Genomic DNA, 12,496 nt, shown 5'->3' with positions numbered 1-12,496 from the left:
ACCAATGCAACACTTGGTAAGATATCTTGAAATAAGATGTAATATTCAGACCTTTCAAGATAAAAAGAGAAGTTGAATGTAGCTGGCTACCAGAGCTTCTCCCATCACTGAATCTACAGGTCGCACCAACTAACTTAAATAGAAAGTGCCGAGTGAACGAAGGAAAGCGTAATAATATGATGGTTTGCTTTAATCAGATGAACCTGTGTGATGTGTGGGGAGAGGCTGAAGAGGCTCTATTAGGTGTTAATTATATCATAATGAGGACTAAGTGGTGGTAGCCATGGCTTTAATCATTACCGGTTTCATTGTGCTGGCAGCAAATTAGACGGATGTCGGTCGGTTTGAAGAGCAGAGTAATCACAAAGGAAGGTGCGTAGTACAGTTAAATAGAGTCATGACTGAGAGACGTCTTCATTATAGAATATTTAATCACGTACGACACAAAAGCTCTATTCATTTAACTATATTGTAGATTCCCTGGATGGATTTGCATGTCGTATGTTCTTTTCCAATTCATGAAAAGGTGTTTTTGTAAAGATTAGTGCTGGGCAAGTTAACGCGTTAATGCATTCATTAATTAACGCCGACAATTATTTTATCGCGCGTTAACGCATTTTTTAAATGTATTATTATAATATTTTTTTATTTTTTTTATTGAAAGACAAGAGACAATACATGGACATAACAACAAGAGGATGACAAGAACAGTGGGATAAAAGCCAGCAAACATCCTATCGTCAGACACTTACATTTTAGTGCACCTATATGCTGAAATTCACGGTAAACGCATTTAAACGGCACAGATCGGGAGCAAGAGAAGGACTTTGAAAGTTAGCGGAAACATTAACGTGAGACAACATCCGGTTTCTTCAGACGAACATCCGGTTTTCAGAATAAGATGCCAACAAAGTATGAATTATATTCACATTAAGTATAAAACATGCTACCTGCATCTCGTGAACCAAATGTTGTTGCCCTTTTGTTCATATAGCAGTACTTTTAAAATAAAAGTGCGCAATACACTACTTTTGAATTAATTATTGAGCTTTGCCATAACAATGCGATTAATCGCAAAAAATCCATGCGATTAATCGCGATTAAATATTTTAATCGTTGCCCAGCACTAGTAAAGATAAATGAATAGTGGGCAAAGGGGCCGAGAGATGAAACTACGCTCATCTGGTGTGATGAAATCCTCGACACAGCGTCGACTAACATAACAGCTACAGGAGCTCAGAGAGCAGAGGTACGGCACGGGGCATTATTCAATGACGTACATTCGTCCGAAACTGTAAACTCTATCAAATGAGAAGAAGAAGAAGATTAGGACCGATATAAAACAGCAGATGGAGCCGTTTTCCACCACGAAATACCAATTTTTATAAATTTGGTAAGAAATGTCAATATCAACACCACTATTGATGTGTTTAAAAATAAGTTGTGGACTGAAAGGAAGAAACATACGTGGATCTCAACTCACATGCTAAACCTAAACTTCATCACTCACTGCTCACTGATGTTTGTTTCTCTCCACGAACTATCTGAATGATCAACATCTGCTCTTGTAAAGAGAGTCTTTGGTAGGAAGCCCAATTCCTGTGTTTCTTTAAATGACCCAAAGTACTTCTGCTTTCTGATTTTTCTTCTGCAGACAGTTTACCTGCAATCAACTGGCTGCTCCCGGCGTCCCAGGTGTGAGACAGCTGCTGATTAGACAGCTTGAAGGAAATCAGCACGACTTTGGATGAAACATTGTTAAACAGCCCTCAGCGTGCTATTTCTATTCCTCATGTTTCTCAATAAGGGTTTTCACAGCTGTGGTGGCTAAAATCATCAAACTTACTTGATGATTGTAATTTTATTTGACTGTTTTTCTCTCATTTGCACAGCAGAACGCTGCTGAGTTTGAAATCATCCGTTTTGCTGAGTAAAAGTTCCCTGAGGTTTCTTTCTGTACTAAGTCGGACGACCTACGTTGTCATCCAGGTCTTCGTCGCTGTCGTCGTCGCTGACCACCGGCTTGGCCTTCCCTCGGCTTTGCCTCTTCTTGCCTTTGTCGTGGCTGCGCGCCTCCTTACTCAGCTTGATCTTCACCCGCACGGCCTTGGCTGAATGAATGGAGCAGAAGAAGAAAGCAGCAGTCATTTAAAGTCCTCCACACAACTGGTTTCTATCATTGCTCGCTCTGTCGGAAAACACAAATGTTTCTTAAGCTTCTCCCGACATCTCGGGCATTCAGACGAGGTGACGTTCTACATCGTTTTAAAGTCAATACTATTCTGAATAGGACTTGACCTCGAGCTCTGGGGAATCGTGATCTTTAGGTTGTAAAGTGAAGTCAATGAGCCGCTGTCTTCCCGCTGGACATGTGCTTGTGTATTCATATAGAACGGTGATATATATATACGAAGGACATACGCACATACAGACAGACAAAGACTCCTTTCTTCAGATATTGGTATTATATTCTTCTCCTGTGCTGCAGCTTTAAGTCAACAGCAGTCCACGCTGCTCCCAGTGGAAGTTAATCTCAAACCACAACAGCGTTCTCCGGGTTCATGGTGTTGAATTTAAATGATTGCATGCGTGTGTATTCATATTCACTTCCTAGAAGCGGTGTGTCCTACCCTCGGCCTCTGATTCATCCTCGTCATCGTCGTCCTCATCGCTGTCGTCTTCGCTCTCTTCATCCTTGGCAATCTTCTGCCTGGCACTTTTGAACACAGACTGAAGGACGATGGAGTCCTCGTATATCTGTGGGGGAGACAAAGAAAAATAAATCAGAGACGGGATAACAGAAACAGCTCCTCGAAACAGCGTGAACGACATGTTTTACTGGGAATGTGGACAAAGACGGACGTGGAATGGTTTAATAAAAGAGATGAGATTACACATTAATGGAGAGATAAGTGGTGGGGGGGGTGGGGGGTGATACCAGTCATTGTTAATTGATACCTACAATACTCTTGCAGGTATCAAGAAAACCTTAACCCCGAACCCTTTGTCTACAGGGAGATGCAATTCAAAATGTATGAATACAATTTCGACCATTTCCTTAAAAAACAACTAATAAAACTGTTCTCCATCCAGAGAAACGTGGCTCTTTTATCCGCTAGTGTTAAAAAGAAGAAGAAAAAGAATTAAAGACAAAGCCAAGCCGCCCCCCAAAATAACAAAATAATAGAACAGTTTGTGGAGGACAAACCCTGAGCAACGGAGCTTTGATTTTGGGTCTTAAATCACTTGAAAGGAGGACTTCAACGAACATGTTTTCAATAAACTAGTTCATTGTTTCATCTACAAAACGGAAAAGAAAAATAGTGAGCATCAAAAAGGGCCAATTATCCCCGTCATAAGTTCCCAGAATCCTCAGTCCTTCATGTGTCTTAATGTTGCAGTCCGTCCTCGATGAATAACGATTACTCGATTATCAAAATGATTGGAAATGAATTATCTGTCAATTGACCTAGAAAATAATTGCAATTGAACTGGATGAATTATAAATAATCTAATAATAAAGAAACGTTTTTCTCTTATTTCAACTAAAGTGAGGCATGGATTTAAGAATACATTACACGACAGAAAGCTTTTGAAAAATCAAGTCTAAATTTTAGAAAATTGAACTGAACTGAAAACTGTCTTCGCCCTGCAGCTTTAAATTCAGTTCATTCAGGTGTGAAGTGGTCAATCAAAAAGGCCACGATGTCTTTGTCATATTATCATCTTCTTCTAAAAGGAGAAATGTGTGTGCACGAGACGCAAGATATTAACTGTGAAGCACTGCAGCCGACGGCCATCCGGGACTCATTGAACCGCAGCACCACTTGAAAACCAGTCGGCTTCTGGTTCTCCGTTACACAAACACAGGGTCCAACACGTGGTCTAACTGTTAGACCACACGGCACAAAGAGAGAAATCAATCAGAGAAACTCCAGTTCCACCCGGGGGACACTGACCTGTGATCCCTCCAGGTTGAAGGTCTGAGCGTTGTGACAGAGCAGCATCACGTCCCTCTCCAGGTCTCCGACTCCTCTGTACTTATGGTTCCTCACACGATCCTGTTGACAAGAAGAAGAAACACTCCGGCTTGATTCAAACTCGTCTCTCTCGGCTCTGTGAGCTCTCAACTGTTGTGATATTGTTACATTTAAAAGACTGTTATGCATTTATTATGTAAATTGTCATGAAGTTAATTTGGGATGCAAATACTTATTACTTATCTGTTATTCATTTAAAATGTATATTTTTCAAAGTTGACATGAATATTTCTTGTTTGTTTACTAGTTCAAAATCAAAAACGTTTGTCTTAAGTTTCATAGAAAACAAAGAAGAGAAGCACCGACGTTCAGCTGCTGCTCTTTGAGCCCACTACTCATCGTATTAACAGCTGGGTGAAGGTGAACACACCTTGATCTTTTTGAAGTCCACAGGTTTTCTGATCAGCTCGTAATATTCCGGGAGCTCCTTCCTGGACGGTAACTGGACGAAGACCTCGCTTAGTTGTCTTGCTGACCTGAGAACACAAAAATCATTCGTTCACAAGCAGATCTCGACTCAAGAAGTTTCCCTTTAACTCTCCGGAGACTTCTGTGTCCACTTTACTTGAATATTAACAATTTAAATATTCACATTGAAGGCTTATACATGTAAAAAATATAATGTGACTTTTCCCCTCCTACAGCTTAAGCTCCCATCGACTGGCAAGAAAATACGGCAAAGCCGGCTAATAAACATGTCCCACATCGTAGTGATACGACCACGGGGGGGCAACATGGGCGGAGTTTTCAAGAAGAGCGTAATTGGTTCTTGTCTTTATTGTAAATCTGGATCATCGCTGAACCAGTTTCTCTTCTGTAGGCAACACACTGAGAACAGATAATGAGGGTAATCCTCATAGAACCGTACTTTAAAACACCCAAACTATCCTCGAGACGAAAAACCTTTCTACCCGTCAATAAACGGTTTCTGATTGAAAATGATTTTCGCGTCTATTTGCATCCACAATGTGTTGTTCTGTCGACAGGAAATGATTCTGATCAGCACAGAATACAGGAAACAAGGTTCAAAACATCCTTTCAGTGATAAATAGTGTGTGACTTTGGTGTTTTTCATTTAGATTCACCAAAAGTCTCACAATAACACAAACAACAAGGACCTCTGGGGACAGACGCAATAGTTGACTTTCGTGGAAGACGGCGGTATGAATGGAAATGTGACCATAAAGGCTTCGGTTTCTCCCAATTCTCCCGATGGTTTTAAAACAGCATCAACACGTGTGTGTGTGTAACAAACTGTTTGTGGGAGGAAATGGAGGCTGCTGCCTCTCTTCACTGAAGAGACACAAAGTTTATTAACTTACAAATGCCTTTTACAGGTTTGGAGCATTAGAATCTGTGGGAGTAGAAGTTGCCAGAGCTGTGATTGAGATGCTCTGTGACGAGGAGAGACTCTGACTTCTGGAGCGGCCGGTAGAAGTTTCCCAGCGGTGCACATTTAAATAAAAGGGGAACACAAATGCACATGCTGTTTCAAGCACGGGGTGAATATCACAGAGACACACATACTTAGGATTTTTGCACATGGGCAAAAAAAATGCAGACTCAACAGGACAGACCACACAAACACACTCACGCTCTAAGTGACTGAAAGAATGTGAGGATGTTTATCAAAGTGTGACTTCACGTCTGCTCACTTTCACCCCGCAGACCAGAGAGACACAATCTCAACTTTCCATTAGGAAATAAAAGCCTGGCATGTTTTCTACACAAGACGGAGGCACTATTCTGTAGAGATGTACCACAACAAGAACTACAGAGGATCTATCTCACGTTTCTACAGCATAAATATGTTAAATAACACAACCCGAAGCCACTAAAGTGAGCTGATTCAGGTGCACATGAGACGCAGTCTAGCCCCATTAAAACAACAGGCAGCAACAGGTGGCGATAGCGCCTCCTCCTGGCTGGTCTCTACACTGTCTCCTGCTGTCTGGAGATGAATCCGGTTGAACTGAACGTATTCACACTGACAGAGAAGGCAGAGATGTTGGGGTTAATCACGGTCGACAGTCGCCCACTCAGACAGATGAATGTAGTCTGTAAATGTTGGAAGTTATTCTAGAAAAACACGTTTCTGGGATTGATCATAACTTTGTGAAGAAGTAACGTCACACTGACAGACGCGGTGCAGTAGACATGCAAGTGCTGCGTGGGTTAGCTAATGAAATCCAGCAGAAATTGTTAGATTATGATTTAAATTATTAAACTCGATGATTTATTGCAACGTTATCTGAGGAAATACATAATTTAATACAAATCTGGAATACGTGATACCGAAGGTGGAATTTCAGACAGTAAACATACGTAGTACGAAGCCGCTCACACGGTAAACATGACGTTTTAATGGAGATTTATGGAAGTGCTTCAAAGGCTTTTGGCTTTTACTTTCATGTTTTTATTCCAAAAGTGTCTGATAACAGCGAAACAAAGAGCCGTCTGTTAAGACTACACTTAAGTTTTATAGTTTCTTTTCTTTTTTTTAACATTTAAGGAATTTTACAGGTTGTCGTCATAAGATTTCTCAGCAAAAGTGCTTTAAAAAAAAAGTATATTTTAGTGCTGTATGCAGGATTACGTGTGAGGTGCAACTAGTCTTCGACTCCAAACACCTTCCTCCGGCCTGCAGCGGTTGTGCCTCCTCATCTTCACTGGCCATGTTAAAGCACAGCAGCACTATTGTTAGTCCTCCATCAGTGTCTACACAGGATGCGTGTTGAGCCACAGTACTGCGGCGCTCTCAGAAACACGTCGGACACCATCGCAGCCTGATGCACAGTCAGCGTAATTAGTCAGCGAGGACGTAGATCTGACACCTAACAGGACGTGGAGGGTGCAGATATTTGTCTCAAGCATCAGATGTTTATGCCGCTGGTTTAGACGGACGCACTGATTGAGATTTAAATGTTTGTGTTCGGTCAGAGGGGCATTCAGTGCATTCAATGTAGCAGGAGATCCGGTGTCTGTAGTTTGTGGTGTACTACGTTGAGTTCTACCTGGAGGTGTTTCTAGTTTCTACACTGCTCTACTTGATATATATATATCGAGTGGACAAATTGTTGTATTTTGTGTGTAAATGGATGTGCCTACCCGTCTCTGTAGTTGATGACTGTATCGATGATGCTGTTCATTTGCTTGGTGAGTTTGGAGGGGTTGGGCGAGTGTTTCTCAGCCGGTGGACGCCCACGTTTCTTCTTGGCCTTGGAGGAGCTTCCGTCCTCTCTGCTCGAAGAGTCCTTGTCCTGGCGTCTCTTGCGTTTGCGCTTTTTCAGCCGGATCTCCTCCTCCATCTCTTCCAGGTTTCCATCCTCAACGGCCTGGGAGACGAAAAAGAGCGAAGACAGAGTTAATGCTGAGTCACTTCAAGCTTTTGTAGATGTGCTTCATAGCATTTTATTCAGCAGAAGCCTCCAGGTCTCTACACATTTCTCTTCTTTTAAAATAGAGCCTCTCTGAACTACAGCGAAAGCTTCAAACACACTGTTGCCTCCGTCTCAACGTTGTTTGTTCTGTTCAGAGCCACAGTCAATGAAATGGATCTGCCTGAGAAGTCTCTGTGGGGGAGAGTGTCACTGTGTATTTGGTGTGAGTGACTGTGAGCCAGGCTAAACTCAACCTTTGCATTAAATCCAGTTACGGTTGAGGTGACGTCCCATTGCTAAAAACTACAGTGGTCAGCTGTTCACTGAGTTATTGAACCTTTTAAAAGAAATGTGAAACTATGTATTCGTGACTTCTTTTTGTAAACATTCACCTCTTCTCGAGGAACAAATGGGATTGAGGCTGAGAGCCACAGAAAAGGTCAGTTGGATAAAAACATTAAATGCCATAGATCGATATTATATAAGACACTGTCTTTACCCGCAGCCACTGTTTTTCAGTCAGCGCGTCACTGTAGTCGACGTCCCGGCGACAGCGCGATCCTCGGCCGAACATCTTCTCCGACTCCTCTTCGTACGTGAGCCGCTCGACCTCGGCTTCGTCTCTGATGATCCAAGAAGGCAACTCCTCGTCCTCCATGAGACGAGGCTTACGCTTTGGGTTCCTGGCTTCCTCGCGGCGGCGGTCCATGTCCATGCGCTACAGAAGAGGAAAGGACACATTCGGTCAAAACAGCAGATGGTGACACGAGTCCTTGCTCATTGTTTTGTTGGACCACAGAAATGGAGCTCGTGAGATGGATTTGCACTGAATTCAAGGGGTTCACTTCAGTCTTGCAGGTTTTGAGTTACAAATAAACATCAGATTTCCCCCGACATCTCCACCACATCACTACATGGATGTACCGGCCATGTTGTGATATAAATATATTCCCCACTGTCCTGTGTTTAAATTCATTAATTTACCAGAGGCTCATGAATATACTGTATATGTAACTATGGAGCTAGCCAATACGTGCAAATACGACACCACCAGGAACAAGCTTTTGTCAAGAAATGTAGTTTTTTGATTTTTAAATCAGCTGGTGTTCAGCAAACTAGTCGTCGCTCCGAAAGGCAGAACTGCCGGGTTTAGTGTCGTGTAGACCTGTGTGTGCTGACATTGTGACTGTGAACCCTGTTTTAATGGAAATTAAGTCATTTACTATGCAAGAAGAAGCGTCTGGGGGACAGTTGCTGCCGGATCTGAAGGTGCTTTGAACAAATGATGACATTTAAACTGACTAATGGTCTCGACGTGACTTATTTTGGGGGGTAGACGGAGGGTAGACGGAGGAGAACAAGTTTCACTCTGCAATTTAAAATGTCGATTAGAAAAATATGTGCTTTTCTTACCATGAAGAGCTCAAATTCATCTTCATTGCGGGCTATCATCTGGTTGAGGGTTTCGTCGTCGGGTATCTCGTCTTCTTCCTGGAGTAACATTTGGAAAAACATCAAAAAGCTGAGTTTTTAACCGTTTCAGCAAAACAGTTCAAAAGTAATTGCTCACGAACGGCTTACAGATTTCATCAAATACTAATTAAAAAGATGAGATTGCATTACAAAAACATGCAATATTAAAAGTGAAGGTTGGCTGATCATATCTAAAGAGCTGTCTCTGCAATAACTTAATCAAAAGCTGCATGCATAATTTAACTCGAGGGAGAAAAATCCATTTAGGGCTTCATACATTTTTTATATAAACATATCTGATCAAGCACAAATACCTCGACTTTCTCCTAAAATGAATAATAAATCTTAATAAACTGAATACAAGGGACAGATTCGCACCGCACCTCATTCTCAACACAAGTGACGGACTCACACCGCACCTCATTCTGCTCCTCAGTCTCCAGAATGGCTTGCAGGAAGGCGTGGCGCTCGTGGCCCGAGGACTTCTGGTCGAACATGCCCGCCTGGATGACCTTCTGATCCACGTTGAGTTTGTATTTGGCGGCTGCCAAGATCTTCTCCTCCACGCTGTTGACGGTGCAGAGACGGAGCACACGCACCTCGTTCTGCTGACCGATGCGGTGAGCCCGGTCCTGAGCCTGGAGGTCCTGGAGTCAGCAAAAAGGAAAAGAGAGATCATTTCAGTTGCCTTAAAGTAAAAGAGGAAACACAAAACAACAAGACTGACACACTTTCCAGGTTATAATAATAAAATCTACTGGCGGACGTACCTGGTGTGGGTTCCAGTCACTGTCAAAGATGACGACCGTGTCGGCAGCCTGCAGGTTGAGGCCGAGGCCGCCGGCTCTGGTGCTGAGCAGGAAGATGAAGTACTGAGATCCCTCCTCATTAAACTTCTTCAGGAGCATTGCTCGGTCGTCAGACTTGGTGGATCCTGAAACACCAAAGCGCGAATCATTTTGAATATGAAGTTACCTTTGAAAAGAGTTGCTTGAAGTTCTTCTTTTGATGTAAGGCTATTTGAAAAGTGGAAATGTCTCCGGTATACTGTGCCTCGTCTCTGATCGATGTAACTGTTTCAGAGGTTCTCTGAAAAGGCCATGTAGTGACTCTAATTAAGCAGGTTTCAAAATGTGTTGAACGCATCCAACAACCAGTTTACCATTCGGATGAAGGTCCCAGTGAAACGGAAGTTAGAGCAGCTTCAGCCTCTGTACTGTGACACATTTCACAGTGAAACGGAATATTCGAGCGTAGCTAAAGGGATTTAAATCAAATTCTTCGTATTTGACTGGACCCCTAAAAAGTAGGCGAGCTTATGGTGTGTTCATTAATTGTCTGATTATCCACCTCTTCATTTGGCATCGTCTGAAGACAGACGTTCAGCTGCATGTACCGTCTGTGCTGCAGTGACCAGGTGGAAACCTCCGGTTATGAAGCCAATGAGCGTCTTAAAACCTGCATTTTCACTAGTGTCCACCAGGGGGCGACTCCTCTGGTTGTATAGAAGTCTATGAGAAAATTACTCTACTTCTCTCTTGATTTATTACCTCAGTAAACATTGTAAACATGAGTTTATGGTCTCAATCTCTAGTTTCAAGTCTTCTTCAATACAGCATGATGTTCATTTAGTACATTATGGTCCATTTAGAGTCAAACAGACCATAAAGCAGGGGATGCTTTAGGGCCGGGGCTACCTTGTGATTGACAGGTCGCTACCAGAGCCGTATACAGTGTCTCTACGTCACTCCTCCGCAGTCCAAATATGGTCAACCTCTGTTCACTGGTTGCAAAATTCCAAGATGGCGACGTCCGACACGCCAAAGTTAGAGAGCACCGCGTGCCGTTTACTTTTTAAACCCGGACCAACTCATGATGTTTTATGATTATCAACACATGAGACGTATTTCTGTAAGTAGTAGTCACGTAAAATAGATTTTCTAAATGTTTCCTCGCCCGAATGTTAACGTTGTTTTTCGGCCATTTTACATTTACTAATTTACTAGTAGGAGAAAAAAACTGTCTTAAACTAACGTTAAAGACAGGTGTGTCATTTGAATTGTGTGTTTTCATGCAAATAACCACGACAGATGACTACAACAAAGTGAGGATAACATTGAGAGTCGACACCGACTTCAGAGCCGTTGAAATGATTATTTTTTTTCCCGCTTTATTAAGATGTAACCACCTGTAGGTGTGATGATTATATAATTCTAAAACATAACAAGAGCTGCGAACTTACCGTCGAGACGTAGGTATTGAAAGTTGCGGTAGCCGAAGTAGTCCTCCATGATTGTCATGAGAGTGGTCATCTGGCAGAACAGTAGGACTCTGTGGTTGGTGGCCTGCAGCTTCGGCAGGATGCGATCCAGGAGCTCAAACTTCCCCGAGGCTCGATACAGGTCCAGTCTGGGTGGAGGTAATGCAGCAAAAGATGTTAACGTAGATCACCATTACCTATATATTGATTATTAAGTCTCCAGTCAGGCTAGCAGCTCTGTGAGGCTTCACTATGGCACAACAGTGCTTTACATCAGCATGCTAGCGAGTACTTTAAGTATATTTTGATGTTTAAGTAACACTTGAATGCGGGGCTTTAACTTGTAACAGAGTATTTCTACACCGTGGTATTTCTTCTTCTATTTAAGTAAAAGATCTGAGTGCTGCTGCCTTTAATTAAAGGCCTTTAATTAAGGCAGAGTGCTGCTGCCTTTAAGTAAATCAAATAGTGATCCATATCTTACACTGCACTTCAGTTTTACTCTTGTTTTTTGTACCGGTCGTATCCTGTTTCAGGTTGTTTTAATTTGCTATTCTTTTGGCTCTTTAATGACTGAATTTAATCATAGTTGAACGTCCTTTTGTGGTGCGTTTCTACAGAAGTTAAGGTTACGTTTCTTTTATGTTGCTGAAATGTGCAACATAAAAGAAACGTAACCTTAACTTCTTCCAGCACGTATTCTAAATGGTTTCTCTTGTGAAGCATGTTCTTTATAAATCAGCAAAAATCCAGACAAACGACATACAGTTTTAGGTTTGACACAAGAGCTTGACACAGAAGTGTGTAACGCAGCATTACGTCGCTCCTGTGTAGTGTGTGTTGTGTGTGTGTGTGTGCTCTCACATATAAACCCACACACACACACAACACACACTACACAGGAGCGACGTAATGCTGCATTACACACTTCTGTGAGTCCTGTAACGAGCGTGTACGAACAAAGAAATCTTCCCGCCTGCAGCAGCAAAACATGGGAGAGTTCAAATGCAAAAAAAAAAACCTTCCAACTATTTTTCTCTCATTCATCATAAAATGCTTTGAGGTGACGCAAGATATGGTATTGATTCGAATTAATGCGAACGGTTCTGTGCTGAGATGTCTTGTACTTGTCACCACATGTGCTAAATATATATATATCTATATATACTATATATATATCTATATATATGCCATATGTGGTAGGGTGTAAAGAGAAAATAAAATAATTACAGTAAAGTCATCAACGAAGCTGCTGCCATAAATAATTCTCGTATTTTGCCGAATACCAGTAAGAATTAAAGCGATTTATTAATTATCCGACACACTGACTTTTCACAATTGAA

At 42.0% G+C, this 12,496-nt stretch overlaps 1 protein-coding gene across 4 annotated transcripts in view; it reads right to left on the bottom strand.

Moving 5' to 3' along the window:
• smarca2 (SWI/SNF related BAF chromatin remodeling complex subunit ATPase 2) overlaps positions 1-12,496 on the bottom strand; it is a 39,090-nt gene that overhangs the window by 1,327 nt on the left and 25,267 nt on the right. For 2 of the 4 annotated variants that reach the window (XM_076105055.1, XM_076105057.1), the window contains 10 exons: positions 11,136-11,302; positions 9,664-9,827; positions 9,277-9,540; positions 8,834-8,911; positions 7,920-8,138; positions 7,149-7,375; positions 4,411-4,516; positions 3,960-4,061; positions 2,631-2,757; positions 1,978-2,111 (listed from right to left, as the gene is read on the bottom strand). In XM_076105055.1, the coding sequence (XP_075961170.1) occupies positions 1,978-2,111; positions 2,631-2,757; positions 3,960-4,061; positions 4,411-4,516; positions 7,149-7,375; positions 7,920-8,138; positions 8,834-8,911; positions 9,277-9,540; positions 9,664-9,827; positions 11,136-11,302 (1,588 nt within the window). Of the gene's footprint in view, positions 1-1,977; positions 2,112-2,630; positions 2,758-3,959; positions 4,062-4,410; positions 4,517-5,362; positions 5,460-7,148; positions 7,376-7,919; positions 8,139-8,833; positions 8,912-9,276; positions 9,541-9,663; positions 9,828-11,135; positions 11,303-12,496 lie in introns of those variants that run through there. The other 2 variants (XM_076105056.1, XR_012957542.1) reach the window with 2 other exon arrangements.

The sequence above is a fragment of the Anarhichas minor genome, unplaced genomic scaffold (genome assembly GCF_050575085.1).
Source record: "Anarhichas minor isolate MPS153535 unplaced genomic scaffold, ASM5057508v1 ptg000030l, whole genome shotgun sequence".
NCBI classification, from domain to species: Eukaryota; Metazoa; Chordata; class Actinopteri; order Perciformes; family Anarhichadidae; genus Anarhichas; species Anarhichas minor.
The sequence above is the reverse complement of the archived record's forward strand: the minus strand, read 5'-3'. Positions and strand labels throughout refer to the sequence as shown.